Source organism: Carcharhinus amblyrhynchos, chromosome 22, assembly GCF_965287045.1.
Source record: "Carcharhinus amblyrhynchos chromosome 22, sCarAmb.v2.hapA, whole genome shotgun sequence".
NCBI lineage: Eukaryota > Metazoa > Chordata > Chondrichthyes > Carcharhiniformes > Carcharhinidae > Carcharhinus > Carcharhinus amblyrhynchos.
This window is the reverse complement of record NC_137345.1, coordinates 33,792,953-33,817,183: the sequence shown is the minus strand read 5'-3', so window position 1 is coordinate 33,817,183 and position 24,231 is coordinate 33,792,953. Positions and strand designations below refer to the sequence as shown.

Sequence of the window (24,231 nt, the reverse complement as noted above, 5' to 3'; positions counted from 1 at the left end):
CCTCCCTACTTTTATATTCAATCCCCCTCGCTATGAAGGCCAGCATCCCATTCGCCTTCCTGACCACCTGCTGCACCTGCAAGCTGGGTTTTTGCGACTCATGCACAAGGACCCCGAGGTCCCTCTGCACTGTTGCCTGCTGCAGTTTTTCGTCTCGTAAGTAATAGTCCTTCCTACCATTTTTCCTACCAAAGTGGACCACCTCACACTTGCCAACATTAAATTCCATTTGCCATTTCCTGGCCCATTCGCCCAGCCTATCTAGATCCTTCTGAAGACTCTCCACACCCTCCGCACAATTTGCCGTTCCCCCAATCTTGGTGTCATCAGCAAATTTCGACACTCTACACTCGGTTCCCTCCTCCAGATCATCTATATAAATGGTAAAAAGCTGAGGCCCCAGCACCGACCCCTGGGGCACTCCACTAGTCACCATCCGCCAATCCGAATAGCACCCGTTGACCCCCACTCTCTGCCTCCTATTTGACAACCAATCCTCTATCCACGCTAACACCCTACCCCCAACTCCATGTCCCTCGACCTTCTGCAATAACCTCTTGTGAGGCACTTTGTCAAACGCTTTCTGAAAATCTAGAAAGGCCACATCCACCGGCTCTCCTCTATCCACCGCCCTAGACACATCCTCATAGAACTCCAGTAAATTTGTCAGACACGACTTCCCTTTAATGAAACCGTGCTGCGTCTGCTCTATCAAGCAATTCCCTTCAAGATGCCTCGCAATTTCCTCTTTAATGACAGATTCTAACATTTTACCTACCACAGATGTTAAACTAACCGGCCTATAATTCCCCGCCTTTTGCCTGGCACCCTTCTTAAACAACGGCGTAACATTAGCCGTTTTCCAATCATCCGGCACTTCCCCGGAATCCAGCGACGTTTGGAAAATAACCACCAAGGCATCCACTATCACCTCCGCCATTTCTTTCAGAACCCTCGGATGCATTCCATCCGGTCCTGGGGACTTGTCCACAATCAGCCCCTCCAGTCTGTCGAGCACCGCCTTTCTAGTAACAGTAATGTCATTAAGACCCTAATATTCAAATAGACCATGGTTGATATATATATTAACGCCAATTTTGGCTGTTGCCCTATATTCCTTGATAGGTTTCATTAATAAATATCCAACAATCTCAGTTTTGAAAGCTTCAATTGACCCAGCATCCCACAGTGAGAGGATTCCAGTTTCCAATAATCTTTGTGTGATAAAATGCTTTCTGCTTTCTCTCGTATTTTAAAATTATATCCCTTCATTCTTAATTTCCCCACCAGAGGAAATAATTTCTCCTTATCTACCTTTCTGAATCCCATTAACATTTTAAATGTCTTTAACAGATGCACCCCACAATCTTCCACAAAACTATCAGTTACGTTTAACACATCGATATAAATTAACCCTCTAGGTCTCTCATTCTAGTGGTTGATTATTTTCTTGAAGTCAGAGAAAGGACAGAATCTCTTGTTAATTAGTTAACAAGCCGGCATAATGTGTATCCAAACATGGAAGCTTATAAAATGTTAGAGGATTTAGTGAAGAAAGTATTAGGCCTTTCTTGGAGTGGGAATCAGCATTGGATTGCCACTCTGTACCCAATTATTTACGTGAATTTTCTTGTGATCCTGTCTCATCAGCCTTCCAATTCAGACCAGGTGGGATTCAGGCAGTGCTGCTAACCCAAAGGCCCAGCACTGAAATTGAGCTCCGTCGAACTGAAAGAAGACACATGCTTTATAATGGCACTAACTGCGGTAAACCAGGAAGGTTAAAGATCAAGTAAAATTGACAAGAAGATAAGCATGGAGGACAGGGGTTAGAAGTCAGGGGTGATCAAAGGTTGGGGAAATCGAGATTGGGCCTCCATGCAGGAGGGTAGGGTAGGTTGGGTTGACCTTGGTATGGAACAAGGGTCAGATTGGGTTGGATATGGGGTGAGTGATTGAGTCGGGCCTGGGAAGTGAGGAGTGAAGATCAGGATCTGGGGATAGGGTCATGTTGTAAAGGGTGGGCTGGGCCTTGGGTAGATGTGGGTGGTGTGTGTGGGGTGCGGAGGAGAGGGGAGGGGAAGAGCTCTTCCAGGTGGAGGGGATCCAATGGGGGTGTTAGGGTGAGGAATACCCGGGGGGGGGTTGCTGGACAATATAAGAACTGGGGTAGGGGCGGTGGTCAGTCTGACTCTTTATGATAATTTCCCAGAAGTTAGAATGGGTCTTAATTCTTCTAACCTCTTCTAAGTAACTATTAGTGTAACTCTGTCAGAACCATCTGAAGTTTGCGATTTAAATCACATTTTCGGATGGTTCCCAACACAGGGCAATTGCCCCGAGGAAGTTTGCGCTTTTGGGCAGTTGTGTGCAAGTGAAGTTCCGAGAAGAGTTCCCTAGCATATCTTTGGAGTACCCCCGCAATCTGACATGGGAGAGCTCAGGAGTTAGAGCCCAAAGTATGTAATTAATTTGATGGCATGGTCAGGCACTGTTGAAGTATATGACTAGGATTTTTGTTTTGCTGATCATATGGAGGGTGCTGTTTCTTTTCATTAGGTGAAATGCTAAATATTTGTACCTGTATTTGCTCAAATGGAATTTCAAAGCTGAACGATTCATTGTAGTAAGGATTCAGTGTGTTTTTCTTAACTGTGGTTTTCTTCTTCTTGAGCCGCTTTCCATTCTGCAGCAGATGTATCTTTACATAAGGATCTGAAAAAATAAAGTAGTCATCCCTTAATTAATCAAGTTGCAAATAAAAAATTAAAGCACATTAGTCTGAAAATGGCAGCACTGTGTAATGTTCCTTTATAGGGTGTACTCTTGCTTCTTTGATTCCTGTCTTGACAATTCCTGATTTCACTTATAGTGTCTGGGTTGAGATGCTGAGCGGATGCTGGATGTTTGCCTGAATGAGAGGTCAGAGACCATGGGTGAGATTCTCCAGCCTCCCAGCACCATGTTTTCCTACCAGCAGGAGGTGGTGCATTGTTTGCTACCGGCAGGATTCTGTGATCCTGCTGCTGTTGAAGGGAAACCTGCAGGCTGGTGTGCATTGCCGGCAGAACTGGAGAATCCCACCTCTGTGATGGGCCAGAGAATTCCGGCCCGCATCTCTTTGGATTGCTTTTGTGGATTGCTGCAGGCATCTTTCGGGCCAATCTTCTAGGACCAGGCACCTTCAGCGACTTAATCAATTATCTCCCTCCAGTCTGAGGGAATTAGGGATGTTCACTCATGACTACACAGTTCTCAAGTCCATTTTCAATTCCTCAGATAATGAAGTAGTTATGAAATATCCCTCACAAACCAGGATCTGCACGACGTTAGGCTTGGGTTGATGACTAACAAGTAATATTCATGTTACACAAGCCAGGGAGTGACCATCTCCAACAACAGAAATTTCCCATGAAATTCAATGACATTAACATCATCTCCCACCATCAAACTGTGGGTCACCATTGGGAAATCTAAGTAGCCTAGCTATGAATTCCTGTGGCTTTAGAAGCCTTTGGAGGCTGGATTCTTGGCAGTGGGTCATCTCAAAGCCTGTCCATCATCTACAAAGCACAAGTAAAGAGTGTGGTGGAACGGTCTCCATAAGAGCATAAGAAATAGGAGCAGGAGTAGGCCATCCACCCCTTCAAGCCTGCCCCACCATTCAATAAGATCATGGCTGATCTGAAGTGGATCAGTTCCACTTTCCCGCTTTCTCCCCATAACCCTTAATTCCCTTGTCTATCAGAAACCTATCTACCTGTGACTTAAACATATTTAGCAAGGTAGCCTCCACCACTTCAACAGGCAGAAAATTCCAGAGATTCACCACCCTTTGAGTGAAGAAATTCCTCCTCAACTCCGATCTAAACTGCCCCGTTATCTTGAGGCTGTGCCCTCTAGTCCTGCCGTCCTTTCTTAGCGGGAAGAATCTCTCTATCTCTACCCTACCCATCCTCTTCATTATCTTATACGAATCTATAAGATCCCCCCTCATCCTTCTAGACAAATGAAGCTCCAACAACATTCAAGAAGCTTGACATAAACCAGGGGCATTTTATGAAACGTTCACTCCCTCAGCCACTGGTGCACAGTGGTAGAAGTGTGTACAATCTGTAAGATGCACTGTATCAACTTACCACGGCTTCTTCAACAGTACCTTCCTAATCCACAGCCTCTGCTACTTAGAAGGAAAAAGATACCAAGGCATATGTGAACACCACCATTTGTAAATTCCCCTCAAAGTCACAAAGTATGTGACTTTGTTCTTTCATTGTCTGTGGATCAAAAGTTGGAACTCCCTTCCTCACAGCACTGTTGGTGCACACACAACACATGAACTGCAGTGGCTTAAGAAGGTGGCTCACCACCATCTTCTCATCTTAGGCTGATTGGTATAACAAATTGTCCCTAAATTATTCTCCCCTTAATCTGGTTTCTTATGGGGGTACCATAAGCATAGACATGGGTCAAGGGTGGAGGAGGAAAAACACATTGTTAAGATGGCAGTGTGGGCTCGTTGGGCCCAAGGGCCTGTTTCCCGTGCTGTGTTGTTCTTTGTTCTTTGTTCAAGGGCAACTAGGGATAAGCAGTAAATCCTGGCCTTGCTTCAATGAAGTCCATATCCCATGAATAAATCTCCATGCTACCACCATAAGCAGTAGTATTGACAAGGCCTCAGATCATTGACCTTGCCAATACTGCAGAGTGGGCTGCATGAAGAATTTGAGTGAGATGTGAATGGGAATGCAATAAAGGAATAACCGCATAAAGACTGAACTGTCAGCATGAAGCTCAGGAGTATATCAATATAGAACATAGAACATAGAACATAGAACATAGAACATTACAGCGCAGAACAGGCCCTTCGGCCCACGATGTTGCGCCGACCAGTTACAAAAACAATGACCCACTAGCCTATACCAATCCCTTTTCGTCCATAAACCTATCCAGAGATCTCTTAAACGCCCCCAAACTAGACGCATCTACAACTGCAGCAGGCAGGGCATTCCAATCCCTCACCACCCGCTGGGTAAAGAACCTACCCCTGACATCCGTCCTGTAGCTACCCCCCCTTAATTTAAAGTCATGCCCCCTCGTGCTAGCTTTCTCCATCCGAGGAAAAAGGCTATCACTATCCACCCTATCTAAACCCCTAATCATCTTATATGTTTCAATAAGATCCCCTCTTAGCCGCCTTCTTCCCAACGAAAACAACCCTAGATCCCTCAGTCTCTCCTCATAGGACCTCCCCACCATACCAGGCAACATCCTAGTAAACCTCCTCTGCACCCTCTCCAACGCCTCCACATCCTTCTTGTAATGCGGGGACCAGAACTGCACACAGTACTCCAAGTGCGGCCGCACTAGAGTAGTGTACAGTTGCAACATTACATCTCATATAATCCCTACAGTGTCGAAGGAGGTCGTTCGGCCCATCAAATCTGCATCAACCATAATCCTACCCAGGTCCTATTCCCGTAACCCCACCTATTTACCCTGCAAATCCAGCTGACTTTAGAGGCAATTTAACATGACTGATCAACCTAACCCACACACCTTTGGACTGTAGGAGGAAACCGGAGCACCTGGAGGAAACACACTCTTTCTTACAACATCTGTTGTAAAAAAAATGTTATTTTATAACTCAGGTGTAGATGAAAAATCTCCTTTTAAGCAAGGAATTGTTGTGAGTTGGAATGCATTACCTGAAAAGCTGGTGGAAGCGGATGCAACATTAATTTTTGAAAGGAAACTGGGTATATACAGTACATGAAATTTTCAGGAAGCAAAATTAATTGGTTATCTATTGCAATGCACTGGTACAGATTGCCTCCATTCTGTGCTTCTACAAACTTTTTTGAATAATTTCACAAGCATTTACAGCTTGAAGTTTCATCCTCTTACACTCTTTTCCCAAAGCATCCCAAATTGTTGACAAGCCATTACTTCTGTTCCTTTCAAGCAGGTTGTCTGCAGGGATGATGTGAACACAGTAAAAAGTCTGACAACACCAGGTTTTAGTCCAACCTATTTATTTGATAATATTCTCACTAGCTTTCGAGGGGACAGCCTCTTCGTCAGGTGAATGGAGAGTTCTGGCCTCAGACAGAGGCCAGAACTCTCCATTCACCTGACGAAGAGGCTGTCCCCTCGAAAGCTAGTGAGAATATTATCAAATAAATAGGTTGGACTAAAACCTGGTGTTGTCAGACTTTTTACTGTGTTTACGCCAGTCCAACGCCGGCATACCCACGGGATGATGTGAGACATAGAATCCTATAGTGCAGAAGGAGGCCATTCAGCCCATTGAGTCTGCACCGACCACAATCCCACCCAAGCCCTATCCTCATATCCCATTACCCTAGCTAGTCCTCCTGATATGACGGGGCAATTTAAGATGGCCAATCCTAACTTGCAGATCTTTGGACTGTGGGAGGAAACTGGAGTACTCGGAGGAAACCCACACAGATGTGGGCAGAATGTGCAAACTCCACACAGACAGTGATCCAAGCCGGGAATCGAACACGGGTCCCTGACACTGTGAAGCAGTAGTGCTAACCACTGTGCCATCATGCAGCCTATGTCTTATGACACAACATATCCAGAACTCTGATAACTCTGTGCTTAGCCACCTGGAAGTGTGGTTCAGACTGTCTTTGTGATTGAGGGGCATGCTCTCCTCCCCTGGCTCTCTCTTCCCAAAGTAATCCACCTTATTCATCAGTCCCAAATTTCTTCCAGAAGCAGCTGCCGACTTAGAGTGACAGTCAGTCCTGAGGCTTAAATGTTCAACAACCTGCTTTTGGAATGAACAGCATAAAGCTAACACCACACAGTCACTGAAGTGCACAGAACTCAACTGCATGTGAAAAATGACTCTCTAGGTGAAACAGCTGGATTGCGAGCTTCTGTGTACTTGGCTATCCCCTTGGAGTCATAGTGAGGATTGGTCTGTGATATGGAAAACAAGTCTTATAGCTCAAGTATTACAGAGCTTGGGTGAATTTATGTAGGAATTTCTAAACTGCTGTCATGAATGAAAAAAAGCAAAATTCCACAGAAAGAAAACATGATGTAAAAACAGAAAATGCTGGAAAATCTCAGCAGATCTGACAGTATCTGTGTGGAGAGAGTAGAGACAACATTTCGAGTCCTTTGTCAGAGTTCTGGGTTGCTGTAAATCAACTCAGGGTTCCTCCTGTTTAAACCATTGCAATAATGTCAGCCTGTTCTCACGAAAGGTAATTAACCTGAAATGTGAATTCTGTTTCTCACTCCACAAATGCTGCCTGACCTGTTGAGTGTTTCCTGAATTTTTCCATCCCACCCACCACAGGAATCATAGCAGGCGTGACACGGACCATGCAAAGGTCCATTGACCTTGGGCAAGATTTTCAGATCTTGGGTCGAGAGCAGCCAGAAAATCCCACTCTTTATTTTTGAAATCAGAGAGATGAATCTTTGGAGCCATTCGGGATAGCAGGGATTCCCACTGGCCTGTTGAATTGGGGGTGAAGCCCAAAAGGGGACTGTCACTGGGTGTCAAGCCCATTCCAGTCTCCAGGTCCAATCACCCTAGTGAGATCAGGTTCTCTAGGAATGGTGAGAACCTGATCAGAAGTCATTAGTATCCATTTCATTCTCATTAGCGGGATTGAAGTGGAATGCTATGGCCTCCTGGGATGCTGCCTCTGCAACTGCCTGACCCCCCCAAGTTGGAAGTCTGCAGATGCCAATCACTATTGGTCCTGAAAAGCGTGACCAGGAGCTTGCTCCAAGTACCAATTTTTACCAACAGCCATGGGCCATGCAATTGCTGCCAGGTTTCAGAGGGGCAACCCTCAAAGGACTTATACAAAATATTACATTTTATATAGTAACAGCAATATGAGAGATTGAATATAGAAGAACATAGAACATAGAACATTACAGCACAGTACAGGCCCTTCGGCCCTCGGTGTTGCGCCGACCAGTGGAACCAATCTAATGACCCTCTAACCTAAACTATTCCAATGTTATCCATATGCCTATCCACTGACCATTTGAACGCCCTTAAAGTTGGTGAGTCCACAACTGCTGCAGGCAGGGTATTCCACGACCTTACTACCCTCTGAGTAGAGAACCTGCCTCTGACATCCGTCCTATAATTACCACCCCTTAATTTAAAGCTATGTCCCCTTGTGTTAGCCATCACCATCCGAGGTAAAAGGCTCTCACTGTCCACCCTATCCAATCCTTTGATCATCTTGTATGCCTCAATCAGGTCACCTTGTAACCTTCTTCTCTCCAATGAAAATAACCTCAAGTCCCTCAGCCTTTCCTCATAAGACCTTCCCACCATACCAGGCAACATCCTGGTAAACCTCCTCTGCATTCTTTCCAATGCCTCCACACCTTTCTTATAATGCGGCGACCAGAACTGTACGCAATACTCCAAGTGCGGCCGCACCAGAGTTTTGTACAGTTGTAACATGACCTCACGGCTCCGAAATTCAATCCCTCTACCAATAAAAGCTAACACACCGTACACCTTCTTAACAACCTTATCAACCTGGGTGCCAACTTTCAGGGAGCAATGCACATGTACCCCGAGATCTCTCTGCTTGTCAACACTACTAAGAGTCCTTCCATTAGCCCTATATTCTGTATTCCTGTTACTCTTACCAAAGTGAATCACCTTACACTTTTCCGTATTAAACTCCATCTGCCATCTCTTGGCCCAGCTCTGCAGTTTATCTATGTCCCTCTGCAAACTGTAAACTGTAACATCTATCCTCACTGTCTACAACTCCTCCAACTTTGGTGTCGTCAGCAAGATTGAGTTTCTGATTGGATTTTAATCCATGCGTTTAAACATTGGCCGGGATTTTCTGTTCCTATTCTTGTCAGGCGGGTTTGATGATAAGAATGGACAATCTCATGAAAGGCCCAAATTGCATTTTAATTGGTGCAAGTCTTGTAGTGATTGACCCCACCAGTAATGTAATGGGAATCCTAATGGGCAATATTGGGAATACCATTATAATAGATCTGAATATCATTATCAGGCCTCAATTCCTGATCATCTTCCCTCCCCCTTCCCCATAAGAAAATCCATTCAAATTGACATGACGGCAGGCCAGTGTGAGTTTTGAATGGTTTCTCACAGTGTGCAGCCTACCAGAGGAGCTCAGGTGAGAACATCGCTCAGAGAGTGAGGGTTAAACTGGGGCAGCACCAGAAGGAGTGATTGTTTGGGTAGGGGGTGCACTGGGGGTGGGGGGAATGGGTTTTCAAGTGAACTTTTGGGCACTGGGGTGGCGTTTAAAAGAAGCACCCCAACCTTTAAAGAAAACATGGGTAAGAACAGTGTAGAGAGATATGGGCTAAATATGGGCAATTGGGACTAGCTTAGGGGTTTAAAAAAAAGAACGGCATGGACAAGTTGGACTGAAGGGTCCGTTTCCAAGCTGTAAACCTTTATGACTATATAAAGCCTATGGAGCGCTGGCTAAGGCGAGAAAACCGGTATGTAGCTTGCATGCTTTTCTCTCCAGATGTGCAGAAAAAATGTAGAAGTGTGGCCCATTCCATGATGCTGATCACCAATAAGCCACACAGGAACTCTCCCCCACGCATTTGGAGACCACCCTGTGATGGACACAGGAGACCTTTGCCCCAAACAGACAACCCTCACAGACACACACAAAATGGGAATCCTTCCCACCCCAAACGGAGCTCTCCAGAGGACCAAGGTCTGTGCTGGGTGCTGTTCAGTCATATCCCTCTCCCTGTAGGGTTATATCTCCCAGTGGGTTCCCCACACTTGATTCCAGTTTTTGAAAGCAGTTGTAAACTCAATTACGTGACGTCAACCAGAGAAGGGTGAATTCCAAATGTGGGGGTGATGATATGGCGGGGAAGTCTGCTAATTACATTAGAATTTATTAAAATGAAGTTCCTAATCTTCTTGGGCAGGAACCTCATTATGCCACTGGCAGAAGATGGGGAGAATTGGAACGTGAGATTGTGCTAGCGAGCTTCTTGTTTTTGTGCCCATATTGCTGTTTGTGCCCGCAGAGAGCATGGGCACAAATTCATGGCACAAATTGCTGCCGGAGCCCGCCCTGTCATAGGACCATCTCCTTAAAGATTTTTTTCTACTTTCCTAACAATATGACAGAAAAGGGCACCGTTGGTGCCAGGGGCTTCAACGCTGCTTTTCCTACTGCTGCTGCCCTCTGCCAAAAAATAGTAGAATTCATCCCAGTGATTTTGAATCTTAGCTTCTTGTTGAGTTTGGATTAAATCAGTAAACATGTTGACAAAGGTCCTTTATTGGAGCTCTACAAGGTCTTGCATTGCTCAGATGATAACATAAATACAACAAGGACCAATGTTGTACATTGTTTCACATTCACATTCAACAGGGAAGTGTTTACTACTAGTCAATAACAATGGCAAATTGGTTAAACTTTGTGATGCCTGATGTTGATTTCACCCAAAAGTTTGCTGGTAAATAATCTGCACACTGGGTATTCTTCATTGCACTCACATCTGAAGCACTGGACAGTTCCCCCCACTCCCAGCAATGGCGTTGTCTATGGATTGTATTGAAGGTGGCTCTTCCACCGGGTAATTGATAAATTTCCAGAATATCAGTAGCAACATTAAGCCCCTTCCTAGTGATTGATGCAGATATGGGCGGCACAGCAGCACTGTGGTTAGCACTGCTGCTTCACAGCTCCAGAGACCTGGGTTCAATTCCCAGGGCTCGGGTCACTGTCTGTGTGGAGTTTGCACATTCTCCTCGTGTCTGCCTGGGTTTCCTCCGGGTGCTCCGGTTTCCTCCCACAGTGCAAAGATGTGCGGATTAGGTTGATTGGCCATGCTAACATTGCCCCTTAATGTCCTGGGATGTGTAGGTTAGAGGGATTAACGGATAAATGTGTAGGGATGTGGGGGTAGGGCCTTGGTGGGATTGTGGTCGGTGCAGACTCGATGGGCTGAAGGGCCTGTTTTTGCACTGTAGGGTTCTATGATAAGCAAAGACTACATCCTTTGAGGTTCTGTGTTTGCATTTCAATATACTCCTGATGACATTGCTTTGTAATTGTCCTAGAATATCAACAGTAGTTGATATTCAAACGCTCTCTCCAGGCAATGTTTCAGTGATCAATGTGAGGCAGACCTGGTACATTGTGGCAGTGACTGCTAGTTGTGCAGGATCGAGCTGGCACTGTTGCAGACAAGCCAATGGAGCTGATTTCTCACTGGTTAGTTGGCCACGCAGTCCTCTGCAGACAGCATGCTGATTGAGTCGATGTCTGGGCTCTATCCCAAATTCATTATCTTGAAGGCTGGTTATGTGTTTCCATTAACGATGGATCTTATTTCCATAAGGAAGAAGCAAATAAAATGGGTACTGGCTGCCTTTCGAGCAAATTGCTTTGTCACCAACCACTGAGGAGCTCCTGTCATATCTCCAGCTAATACCCGGTCAATGTTCCAGCTGGGTAAATGGGGGAATGTATGATTACGTGTAGAAAAGTCTCCTGGAGTGGGAACAGCCTCAGGGGAAGTCATTAATAAAACGAAATGAATAGTGTTGATCTGAATTCCAGTTCTGATGCAGTTTCAGTCAAATGATCTGTTTTGAGTTGTGACACTTAGACGTCATGCTGTTTAGACATGAATAGCATTGGAGACGAATTTGGTTTCACTCTCCTGACTGCAGTGTATCCTTAACATCTATGGATGCTTCCCAGATGGCAGTTAAACAATGATATTTTGCTTTATTTTTCATTGTTTTGTTGTATGTTTATACATTGTAGAAAGGGTGGGGTGGGGGGGAGAAAGTAGCATGAATGGAAATAATTGAATTTTGTTTCATTCAGTTTGCCTCAGATTGTCGAATGGCAGACTACTGAGTGTCACAAGTGAGCCAGTTCCTGTCATCCATACCTCAACCTTAACCCCTGTCCCCGACATCCCTCCTCCCATGAGCTTGGGTAACTAAAGTAACTGCAACTCCTCCAGTTTGCACTGACTGAAAGATAGCGCAGGGAATTTCCCTGATCCAGTGGTCTAGTGCCATATCATAGTCATAGAGGTATACAGCACAGTAAAAGACCATTCAGCCCATCACATCTGTATAAGTCAAAGACTAGCCACTTAACTATTCTAATCCCATTTTCCCATTATTGCATGGCATAATTTTCCACCCAGCCTCCAATGGGATAGCAAACTTCATAGATTTATACAGGAAAGCAGAAAACATAAAAGAAGAAATTATATAGCAATTAAGAAAGGTAAGCTGTAAACATTTCTAACAGATTTCTCTCTCTTGGTATTTTCTCCTTCTGATTCATAACAAGAGGTTAAAATTCAAGGTGGGACTTTCCTCACGGGGTTCCAAGCCCCTCTGTTTGGCTGAAATATGGGACCAGAATCCCCAACGTTGTCATTTCATGGTCGGAGAGCTGGTGGATGTGGTCTTTCTGGATTTTCAGAAGGCGTTTGACAAGGTACCTCACAGGAGGTTATTGTAGAAGGTCAGGGGACAGGGAGTTGGGGTTAGGGTGTTAGCGTGGATAGAGGATTGGTTGTCAAGTAGGAGGCAGAGAGTGGGGGTCAATGGGTGCTATTCGGATTGGCGGATGGTGACTAGTGGAGTGCCTCAGGGGTCGGTACTGGGGCCTCAGCTATTTACCATTTATATAGATGATCTGGAGGAGGGAACCAAGTGTAGGGTGTCGAAATTTGCTGATGACACCAAGATTGGAGGAAAGGCAAATTGTGCGGAGGATGTGGAGAGTCTACAGAAGGATCTAGATAGGCTGGGCGAATGGGCCAGGAAATGGCAAATGGAATTTAATGTTGGCAAGTGCGAGGTGGTCCACTTTGGTAGGAATAATGGTAGGAAGGATTATCACTTACGTGGCGAAAAACTGCAGCAGGCGACGGTGCAGAGGGACCTTGGGGTCCTTGTGCATGAGTCGCAAAAACCCAGCTTGCAGGTGCAGCAGGTGATCAGGAAGGCGAATGGGATGCTGGCCTTCATAGCGAGGGGGATTGAATATAAAAGTATGGAGGTCTTGCTGCGGCTGTATAGGGCATTGGTGAGGCCGCAGCTGGAGTACCGTGTGCAGTTTTGGGCGCCGTACTTACGCAAGGATATTTTGGCCTTGGAGGGAGTGCAGAGGAGGTTTACTAGACTGATGCCAGAGTTGAGGGGGTTGAGCTATGAGGAGAGGCTGAATAAACTAGGCTTGTACTCGTTAGAGTTTAGAAGAATGAGGGGAGATCTCATTGAGACGTATAAGATGATGAATGGGATGGATAGGATAGAGGTGGAGAGACTCTTCCCGCTCAGAAAGGATAATAGGACTAGGGGTCACAGCCTCAAGATAAAGGGGGGGCAGTTTAGAACGGAGTTGAGGAGGAACTTCTTCACTCAAAGGGTGGTGAATCTCTGGAATCCTCTGCCCGTTGAAGGAGGCTACCTCGCTAAATATTTTTACGACGCGGGTTGATGGGTTTTTGATAAGAGAGGGGATTAAGGGTTATGGGGAGAGGGCGGGAAAGTGGAACTGAGCCACGACAGATCAGCCATGATCTTATTGAATGGCGGGGCAGGCTCGAAGGGCTAGATGGCCTACTCCTGCTCCTATTTCTTATGTTCTTATGTTCTTAGATTCTTTGTCCCAATTAAGGAAAGCGAGCAGGCTGTCCTTAATTGGGACAATTAAGACACATAATTTGAAGACGCATTTAAATTTCCTTTGGCTCTGGCAGAGAATCAAAGAACCCTACAGTATAGAAGGGGGCTATTCGGCCTATTGAGTCCACACTGACTGCAACCCACCGAGCCCCTATCCCCATAACCACATGCTAGTCTCGTTGACACTAAGGGGAAATTTAGCATGGCCAATCCACCTAACCCGCACATCTTTGGACTGTGGGAGGGACTGGAGCACCCAGAGAAAACCCACACAGACATGGGGAGAATGTGCAAACTCCACACAGACAGGGACCCAAGCCAGGAATAAAACCCGGGTCCCTGGCACTGTGAGGCAGCATTGCTAACCACTGTGCCACCCAGCCATGTTTTTTAAAGTATTTCTCAGACTGATTTGTTCAAATCTGTCTGACCCATCAGAGAGAACTTGGTACCTCAAAAACACTTACAGGTAAACAATACCAAACCTGGTATTGTGTGCAGTCCAGTTTAAACCACACAAGTGATAGAATTATTTGTGGACTACAGGGTACAATGGCTCTATATTTATCTCAAACACATTTAAGTGGATATTAGCTGTTTGAGTTAAACCATGGTACATTTTACTTTAAGGAATTTCTAATTTATCCCATCTCACCAGCAAGTGTCCAGTCTTGAGGGAGTTTGAATGCAATTATGCTAATTAACTTCCATTGTAGCCTGTCTCCCAGCTATAAAGCAGTAATATTATCAGTGGTGAATAGCTAAGAAGCTAGGAAATGTTATCTGTGAAAAATTCTGCCATAGGGCAATTCTGCAGCCAATTCTCTGTCTGAATGAGATGCTTGCCACTCCTATATTGAGCTGCCTATTGTTGGCTCTCTGGGCAGCAGCAATGAATTTGACTGTAGGCTTCCACATTACTAACATGCACGGTATAATTATTCAACTGCTCAGTTTTTTGGCAGGAGAGACGCAAGGAGAGAAAATTGGCTAGTCATTTTTCTCAAACATGGTGAAATGAGTGTAGGTAATGTTTCAAAAACATGACAGGAAGCAGAAAGATCCACAGAACAGAAAAAGCAAGAATATTCCAATATTCTTTGGTAAGTGATGCAAATCCTGGATGTGGTGTGTTGCTGAGTTATATGCCAGAATTCTACCACCCAGCCTGCCATGGATTCGGAGTGGGTGAGGGGCAGACCATGGAAATGTCTGTTGACCTCAGGCAGGAATTTACGGCCTCGCTTAGGTGAGGCTGTAAAATCTCGCCCATAAAGAGCAAAGGACTTGCCCCTGATGTTTTATCGCATTTGTTTTATCTTGAATGGTAACAGTAAATATAAAACATAGAAAGTTTTTTCAATAGAATCAATGGATAACAACATGGATGAAGTCAACCTGAATTTAGTCACTTTAACTTTGAATAATCCTCCATTAATGCGAGGTACACTTATGTGATAACTTTTGACTTGGAAACGTTCTGCAAGAAGAATTTGTAATTTCTTTGAAATGTCTTATTTTAAATTTATTTGTTCATGAGATGTGGACACCACCGGCTAGGCCAGCATTTATTTCTCATTGTTAATTGCCCTTGAGAATTGCCCTTGAAATACAGAGTCTGTGGGTCCTGTAATTAATTTTAAAGAATGTTTGACAACCAGTTGTAAGAGTCAGCATCAATTGTAATTTTCTAGGACTATATGAAATAATGGTTCATATGACTTGGTGACCCTTGATTTGCAGGCAGCACCAACAGGAAGGAAGTTAAGGAAGAAACTGTGTGACTGGCAGACACAAAGGAGAATGAGAAACAGAGGAGTTGGAGGGTGAAAGCCCAGATGCAAACAGAAAAGGAAAAGGAATACACTGAAGAAGCAAATCACTCCCTGGAAGATGTCAATTTTTCTATTTTGGGGAAAAAGGAGACAGGAATTCTTGGAGGTACTGTGCAAGCTGGCTAAAAAAATTTAAAACCTGGAAAATAGCTAACAGGTACGAAACAACCACAGCCAAACTGTGAACGAGGGTATTATTTGTTGGTCAGTTCAAAAAAACTCTGAAAAAGTACACCATCAAAACTGTTGTGATCCGTGGGAGAGAGGGTTGTTGGAAGTATGCTGATGATAATCATACGCTTTAAACTACAAGGTGAAAGCTGCAGTCAGATAGGATTACTGTGTGAATAAAGAACAGCAAATAGTATTGCTACATAGTGCCATAGTTATGCAGCAAGTGATGTGGATGCTTGTGGTTGTGAGAGATGTATCTTTGTTGTATCGACTGTTTAAACTGAAATTTTATTTTAAGTTTCTTTTGTCTGTTAATTCATATTTAATTTGCATTGGATCTGATTCCTGCTAAAGTAAAAGCTTTGAAGAGTAGAATCTTGTTGTTAATCTCTTCATTTGGGGTCACTCAGTAAACTTGATTATTTTGATTTACAGATTCCCTATGGATATCATAACACTTATTATTGAATATCCTGGATGGAAGGAAGCCAGTTTTGCGGATAACTGAGTGTTGGTTTATTTTTAGACATCCTTTAAAGGACAAGGTGGAGATAATGGAATAGGAAACATAACTTGAAAAATCCTGTTGGCATCAAAAAAAATGCTGTGCTTAGCAACTTCAGGATATACCCTTCAAAAGAATTCTATAATGTACTACTGGACAGAAACAAACATCAAGCACTGTCTGCTAATTACATTTTATTGTTGATCTTATGTTATTCTGATTTTGAAAACAATGGAAAATTACCTCAAACTACATTGAATTTTATATCGTCAATAGTTTTAATAATTTATCCACTAGTTCACAAGTAGGCTTACGTTAACATGACAATGAAGTTACTGTGAAAATCCCCAAGTTGCCACACTCTGGCATGTGTTCGGGTACACTAAGGGAGAATTTAGCACGGTCAATGCACCTAACCAGCACAACTTTCAGACTGTGGGAGGAAACCAGAGTACCCGGGGGAAACACGCAGACATGGGGAGAACCTGCAGCCTCTGCACAGACAGTGAACGAAGCCGGGTCAAACCTGGGTCTCTGGCATTGTGAGGCAGCAGTGTTAACCATTGTGTGACCGGAAAACATAAACTGGGATTTTCTGTGGTATGGGCAAAGTCCAAAGTTGGGCAGGTAAAGCGGCATTTTACACCAGGGAGTATGAGGCTTAGTTGGAAAAGAAAGCAGATGTGGGTTCACACTGTATTGCTGGTGGGCTACTTCTGATTTGCCTCCCTGTTCTGCCAAAAAAAATCCAAGGAATGGGCCCCTTAACATCATGCTGCCAAGGTGGGCTCAGAATAAACCCACCCTACCCGTAATGTTGGCTTATCAGAGCACTATGTGCACGAATAAAAATGGAAACGCTTACAAAGTTATTAAAAAGTGAAACAGAATGTCCCCCACCAGACCCCTCCCCTCACCACCCCTGCAAATAGAACACACTTCCCTCCCCTTCAATAACATTGTTCTCACAGAACGCGCAGTGCCGCAGAAGTACCAAGGTACTGCTTAGGCATGACTGTCTTCTCCCAGGGAGGGCTGTACTTACCTGTGTGCCTCCGGCAGGTTCTGTTTGCCTGGTGCACGTCATGGGTGATCTGTTTTGTGATTCATGCCACATGCCCTCATGCCGATATGAATGGACACTGTAAAGTGGGAGGGTCAGGCATAAAGGCCTGATAACGAGATTCAAATCGATATAAATAGGGATCTTGACTTTCGGGATTCTTGTTACGACATTGGCAGGATGGAGTGGACAACCAAGCAAGGAAATCCCGCGGGCGTAAAAACAGTTTTATGGCTCCTGCTTGATCCTCCGCTTCCTCTACCATTACTGCCCCTCTGAAAACAGGAATGGAAAACTCCCTCCCAATGTGTCATTTGTAATGATAGTTAGCACTCCCTCACTACCATCACTATCCACTGTCACATATTTGTCAGAAAGCTTGTTCAACAGTCTTACAACCCTTTATATCAAATCTTGCATCTATCTCCATTTGTTCCAGATTCCCCAGCCACTAGAAATGATCTCCTTCCACTTTCAGCCACCTCTATTGAATTATCCTCTAATCTTTGTTATTCTAAGAGGAACTGTCACAACTCTAAGTTACTCAACGTATTTGTATTTCCACACACTGGAAACATTTCTATTGAATCTGTGCTTATAAAATTTTAATTGCCTCGACATTCTTTTTACAAAGTCGAACACAAATCTGCACTTTACGCACACACTATAGTACTAGTAAGCTTTAATATGGAATCACCATGACATCTCGAGTTACTTTTTATGACCATTCACATCTGAGGTATTGCTTTTAATGGTCTAGATTTTTGCAACAATGGAGAGCATCTCTGCTCCCAAACACCACACCTACCATTTTCATGGGAGTGAAAGTGGCCTGGGTCAAGATTTGGGCATGCACATTTTGTGGAGGCAGCTGGCCATGTAAATCAGCAGCTGCCTAATTTTTGTGATCCATGTGTGAAAAATAGCTTGCACAGTCTAGGTCTGGCAGTACCAGGTCTTAACATGAAGTCCTGTTCTTTGCTTTTTTTAATATTCCGTCCAATATTATGTCCTGTCACCATCTTTTCACACTTACATGCTTTCTTTTAAGTTTGATACTGGCTGGAATTCTCTGGCCATTCTGTCATCATTGCCAGTGAGAATGGAGAATTTGGCATTTAGCCAAATCTCCATTTACTGCAGTGGGAGTGGAGAATCCTAACTGTGGGCCAGGTTGGGGAATCTGGTCCACTATCTTTAACTTTTTCAGTTAACCATGGATGTGGGGTCCTCTTCTTGGAAGTTTTCTTTGTTTGAATGCATCTATTCTATGTATTTTGAAATAACCTTTATATGTCAGCCAATTTATCTCTACTGACTAATCCCTTAACCTAATTTGTGAGTTTGCTTTAACTTGCCCTCATAATTGCTCTTAAGTTTAAAATACTTGTCGCAAGCCCCATCTTTTCTCCCTCAGCCTTAGAACTAGCCCTCTCTCCTCAAACTGAATAAAATTCAATCATATTATGATCACTCCTGCTTCACTATGAGGTCATTAATTAATTTGATCTCATTGAACAATATCCTGCTTTCTGGTTGGTACTGAATGTGCTAGTTTAAGAAACCATCCTGAGAATATTCTACGAATTCTTCATTTTGACCACCTTTGCCCCTCTTATTTCTCCAGTCCATATATAGATTAAAATCCCCCGTGATTATCCCTGTACTCTTCTGACAAGCTCTCATGATTTCTTCCTTTATACATGTCCTACCAAATGGTTAGTTAGGGGATCTGTACAGCATTCTAACATGTGACCTCTTGTGTTTGTTATTTCTCTTCTCTAACCAAACCATTACTGCATCCTAATTTGAGGTCAATCTTCTCTATTGCGCTAATATCATCATTAATTAACAGTGACATCCTTTTATCTTTCCCGAGCTTCCTGTCCTTTCAAAATTCCATATAACCTTCAATAGTGAGGTCCCAAACTATGTCATTCTGCAGCCATGTCTCTGTAAGGGTTATCAGATCATAATTATTTATTTTTATTTGCACTACAAGTTTATCTGTTTTATTTTGAATGCAATTTGCATTCAGATCCACAGCCTTTAGTTTTGTCCTTTTACTATTTTTGTAACTTCTAGTCTTATCTGCTGATTTACTCATGGATTTGTACTCTCTGTCCCCCTTCTGTCACAGTCCAGTTATCATTTCCCACATGAGTACTTTTCTCTCTTACCCTGTCTCGATTCTTTGATTTATCATATCTTCCCAAATTTGATCCCTTGCTCCCACTATTTAGTTTAAAACCCTCTTCATTTTATTAGTTACACAGCTCACTAGAAGGCTGATCCTAGCACAGTTCAAGTGTACACCATCCCATCAGGACAGCCCCCAGTATTCCCAGTACTGGTGCGATGAGCCACAGCCCACTTCTCCCACACCAACATTTCAGCCACATCTTCTGTCATTTTATTTATCCTATTCCAAATTGCACGAGGCTCAGGTAATAATCCGGAGATTAATGTTGTTGGTGCCCACACAGACCATGACTACTGGATCTTCCCCCTCCCACTCCAAGTTCCTCTCCAGCACTGAGGAGCTATCCTGAATCCTGGCACTGGGCAGACAAAGACAGCCTTCTATCTTTGTGCTTTTGGCTACATAGAAGAGTGTCTATCCCATGATTCCACTCCCTTACTATTACTACATTCCTTTTTGCTCCCCTCCCTGCTTGAGTGGCTTCCTGTATTATGGTGTCAAGACCCATTTGCTCATCCATCCACCCTCAGACCCTCATTTCATCCATATCTGCAGATTAAGAGCACCTCAAACTTGTTTTCAAATTGGAGAATCTGAGACCCCTCCACTCCTGACTGCTCGGGCCTTTTACCTGCCTCAATCACAGTACGCTCTCCGTCCCTCACCAATAATCAGAAGAGATATCCTAATTCTGAGAGTGTGACCATCTTCTGGAACAAATTGACAAAGTATTTCTCTCCAATTCCCTGATGTTGCACAACATCCACTATTCAGATCCCAGATCTTAATCTAGAATTCTGCCAGCTGTTTGCATTTGCCGTTTTGTCCTGGATTGCATTAGTGTCCGGAAGCTCCCACATTCCACAACTTCAACACAAGACTTGACCTGCCGTTGTTACTTATGTTATTCAGTTAGTTTAATAACTGTCTTTATTAACTTAGAATAATTCCTATGCGTACTGCTTACTTATTAAATGCTAGTGCCAATTTCAGATAAGAGCTGTACATTTCTTAATCTCCAAATTTACCAATCTTTTTGGTAAACTAAATAAACTAACTCAAATTAACGAGTGGATGAATTAAAAGGACAGCTCCCAAAAACCAGGGGAACCATCTGAAACAAAAGACAAAATGGAAAGAAAACTTAAACCATCAAATCAAAATGTGATTAAAGGGGCCAATAATCCCTGCGGTACCCAGCAGGCACGGAAGGTATTAATGATGCTCTCAGACACCACATGCTCCGCTCCAGGGACACCCACCTGCGAATATAGCCACAGTAGAGGGGAAGACAGTTGGATAACTCCCTCAGTCACTCTCTGCCTGGACTTGTAGATGGCAAGCTTTGCCAGGCCAATTAGTTTATCAAAGTGAGGGAAAAAAAGTAAGAAAAAAAGAGCAACACCTCCCCCTTCAACAAAAACTCATGTCAGCGATTTTGTTTGCAATCTGCACTCCATTTACAAAACTGCAGCCAGACCTCTCACTATTAGAGCTGAGATTACAACAAGTAAATTGGTCTAGTTAGCCAATTAACTAATCAGATGCTCTCCAACAGGACTTGCTTATCCTTGATGGAAGGAACTTACTTTATTAGTTTACTCACTTTAAGTAAATGCCATTCAAATGGTAATTGCAGACCAGATTAGTTTAAAGATATTGAGATTTAAAAATCCCCATTGACCGAACTTGCTCACTTTGCTTGTAGTTTGCACTCCATTTTGTTCCTGACTCAGGGATGAAAATCCAGGCCAGTGCCTTGAACATTTGAAACTCTGTTCTTTCACAAGAATCTGTCTGACCCTTCATTCAGATTCAGATGTATAGGAATTAATGGTGCCCTGGCCAACTCCCATAGTTAAAATGAACTGTTGAGGCTGAAAGCAAGCAAACAGTGCCAACCTTAAATACACTTCACCACATGCATCACAAAACCTACAATCAAAAAAAATCTGTTATAAAATATAGAACATAGAACATTACAGTGTGGTACAGGCCCTTCGGCCCTCGATGTTGCACCGAGCAGTGGAACCAATCTAATGACCCTGTAACCTGAACTATTCCAATGTTATCCATATGCCTATCCACTGATCATTTGAATGCCCTTAAAGCTGGCAATATATATGAAAGGAAAAATATCCTACAGCATGAGGAGAAGATGGTCTAATTGTACTATCGCGAGATTATTAACTTTTTACTTTTACCCAGTTATTCTTGCAATAAAGGATTTATTTTGAATTCTGAAGAATCGGGAAGAGGATTCAGTCTGACTGGGAACTAACAGTATATATACAGCAATAAGTCAGCTGATGCACCCATTTGTATTGTGAACGTGCACCTGTCCAGGCCTCATTAACTGCAGAGATTACTAAAGTTTAGTTGTTGGAAAATATTCCTAATTTTTTCAGACAATGTCCATGCTCAAAGCTTGACCGGATTACATTACAGATTGAATCTGGTCAGTCAGCATTTAATACAGTTTGTTCTTCAGTTCCCAAAAATCTCTTGTTTAAACTTGAGTCAATGACAGAACACAGACTAGGAACAGGAGGCAGTATTTACTGAAGGCAATGGGGGTCTTGTCTGCCAGCTGGAGAGCCTTTAAGGACCCCCATGTCGCCGCTTATAGAATCATAGAATCTCTATGGTGCAGAAGGAGGTCATCTGGCCCATTGAGTCTGCACCGATTCTCCAACAGAAAATCCTACCCAGGCCCTTTCCTTGTAACCCCATATATTTACTCGCTAATCCCCCTAACCCACACATCTTTGGACATTAAGTGGCAATTTGGCATGGCCAATCAACCTAACCCACACATCTTTGGACTGTGGGAGGAAACTAGAGCACCCAGAGGAAATCCACACAGGCACGGGGAGAAAACTCCACATAGACAATCACCCAAGGCCAGAATTGAACTTGGGTCCCTGGCGCTGTGTCTCTGCTAACCACTGTGCCATCCTGCCAGGAGGTGCACTTAGGCACTTAACCGTGCAGTGGTAAATCATACTCGGGATCAAGAACCCCACGGATGGAAGTCCTGCCTGTTGATAGCAACCATCCAATGAAAGACTGGCAAATTTTCATTGCTTAGCAGCCCCACTGCAATGTGTTGGGCTGCTGCTGGTATTACACCCACCAGAGGCCTAGGACCCTTTGGACTAAAACAGGTGAGTGTTAGTGGATTGGTGGAGGAAGTGGGTCAGCAGCAAGGTAGAGTGTGGCTGTCTTCCCACCCAACCCAAACTTTCTGATGCTGGGTGCCTCGATCAGGCTCTAACTGCCTGACAACGTGGGACCCCACCTGGAGGCCCACAGGCAAACATGCCAGGGTTGGCTGTTCAGGCTTCCCGCATTGAAAAACCTCACAGGCTGTGGGTGAAGACCAGTCAATTAATTGCTCATATAAGGGCAAAATTTGCCAGAGGAGCAGGAAAGCCACTTAGATGCCTTCTGTCCACTATTTTATTCAGGGAAGTGGTAGGATGATGGCAGGATCAGTCTCCCTCTTGATTTAATGCCCCTCTCCACTGAAGTCACCAAAATTAAACTCTGCCAACGGAGTGAGAAGGAGGGGGAGAATTATTTACAGGTTAACATAAATATTTACCATCCTTCTGAGTTCAGAAATTTTCCTTAATATCTATTTTTAACTGATTAAAATTAGCCCTCAACTAAACCATCAATTAATGCAATGTTTTAATGGAGGACATCTTTTTTATCACTACAACAGATTGTTCAGTCATTTATTAGGTGTCAGCTGTGATGTAATTCATAACACTTATGTCTCTGAGTCAGGATGTTGTGGGTTTAAGGCCTGCTCCAAGACTTGAACACAAAAATTATAGTTAATCCAGTACTGATTATATAAATTATATAAAAATTATAGTTAATCCTGCCTGCTGCAGTTGTAAATGCGCCTAGTTTGGGGGCGTTTAAGAGATCCGTGGATAGGTTTATGGATGGAAAGGGTTTGGTTTAGGTTAGAGGGTCATTGCTTTTTAACTGGTCGGCGCAACATCGTGGGCCGAAGGGCCTGTTCTGCGCTGTAATGTTCTATGTTCTATGTTCTATGAGGGGGTGCTGTATTATGAGAGCTTTTTTTGGATGAACTGTTAAACCAAGGTTGCTGTCTTAGGTGGATGTTAAAAATCCTGCCATTTTGTAGAAGAATGGGGGAATCATCCTCGGCGTCCTGGCTAATGTTTATCTCTCAATCAATATTACAAAAAAATAGCTTATCTTTACCACGTTACTGAATATGGGTGCTAGCTATGCCCAAACTGGCCTGCAACATTTCCTACGTAACAATGGTGACTATACTTCATAAACTGTAAAGTACGTTGAGATGTCCTGTGCTTGTGAAAGACACCATTATAAATGCATGTCTTGCTTTTTGTTTCCAGCCCCTTGCTGTACATGTATCTGCTGCCACATTTCCCTATTTTACAATAGCCAGTTCATTTAAAAAAAACTGTCTGTGACAGTGGTACCATTGCTGGAGTGTGCCCTGGGGATCTGGGTTCAAATCCCACCATGGCAGATGGTAAAATTAGAATTAAGTCTGATGATGACCATTAAACCATTGTCGATTAACATAAAAACCCATCAGTTCCTTTAGGGTAGGAAATCTGCCATTCTTAACTGGTCAGGCCTACATGTGGTTCCAGAACCACAGCAACATGTTGACTCCTAAATGAAATGGCTGAGCAAGCCACTCAGTTCAAGGGCAATTAGGGATGGGCAACA

General features: G+C 43.7%; 1 protein-coding gene across 3 annotated transcripts in view; it reads right to left on the bottom strand.

Moving 5' to 3' along the window:
- Positions 1-24,231, bottom strand: part of LOC145357046 (synaptotagmin-B) — a 732,627-nt gene that overhangs the window by 23,164 nt on the left and 685,232 nt on the right. For all 3 annotated transcript variants that reach the window (XM_080210102.1, XM_080210103.1, XM_080210104.1), the window contains one exon: positions 2,582-2,715. In XM_080210102.1, coding sequence (XP_080066228.1) covers positions 2,582-2,715 — 134 coding nt within the window. The remainder of the gene's footprint in view (positions 1-2,581; positions 2,716-24,231) is intronic.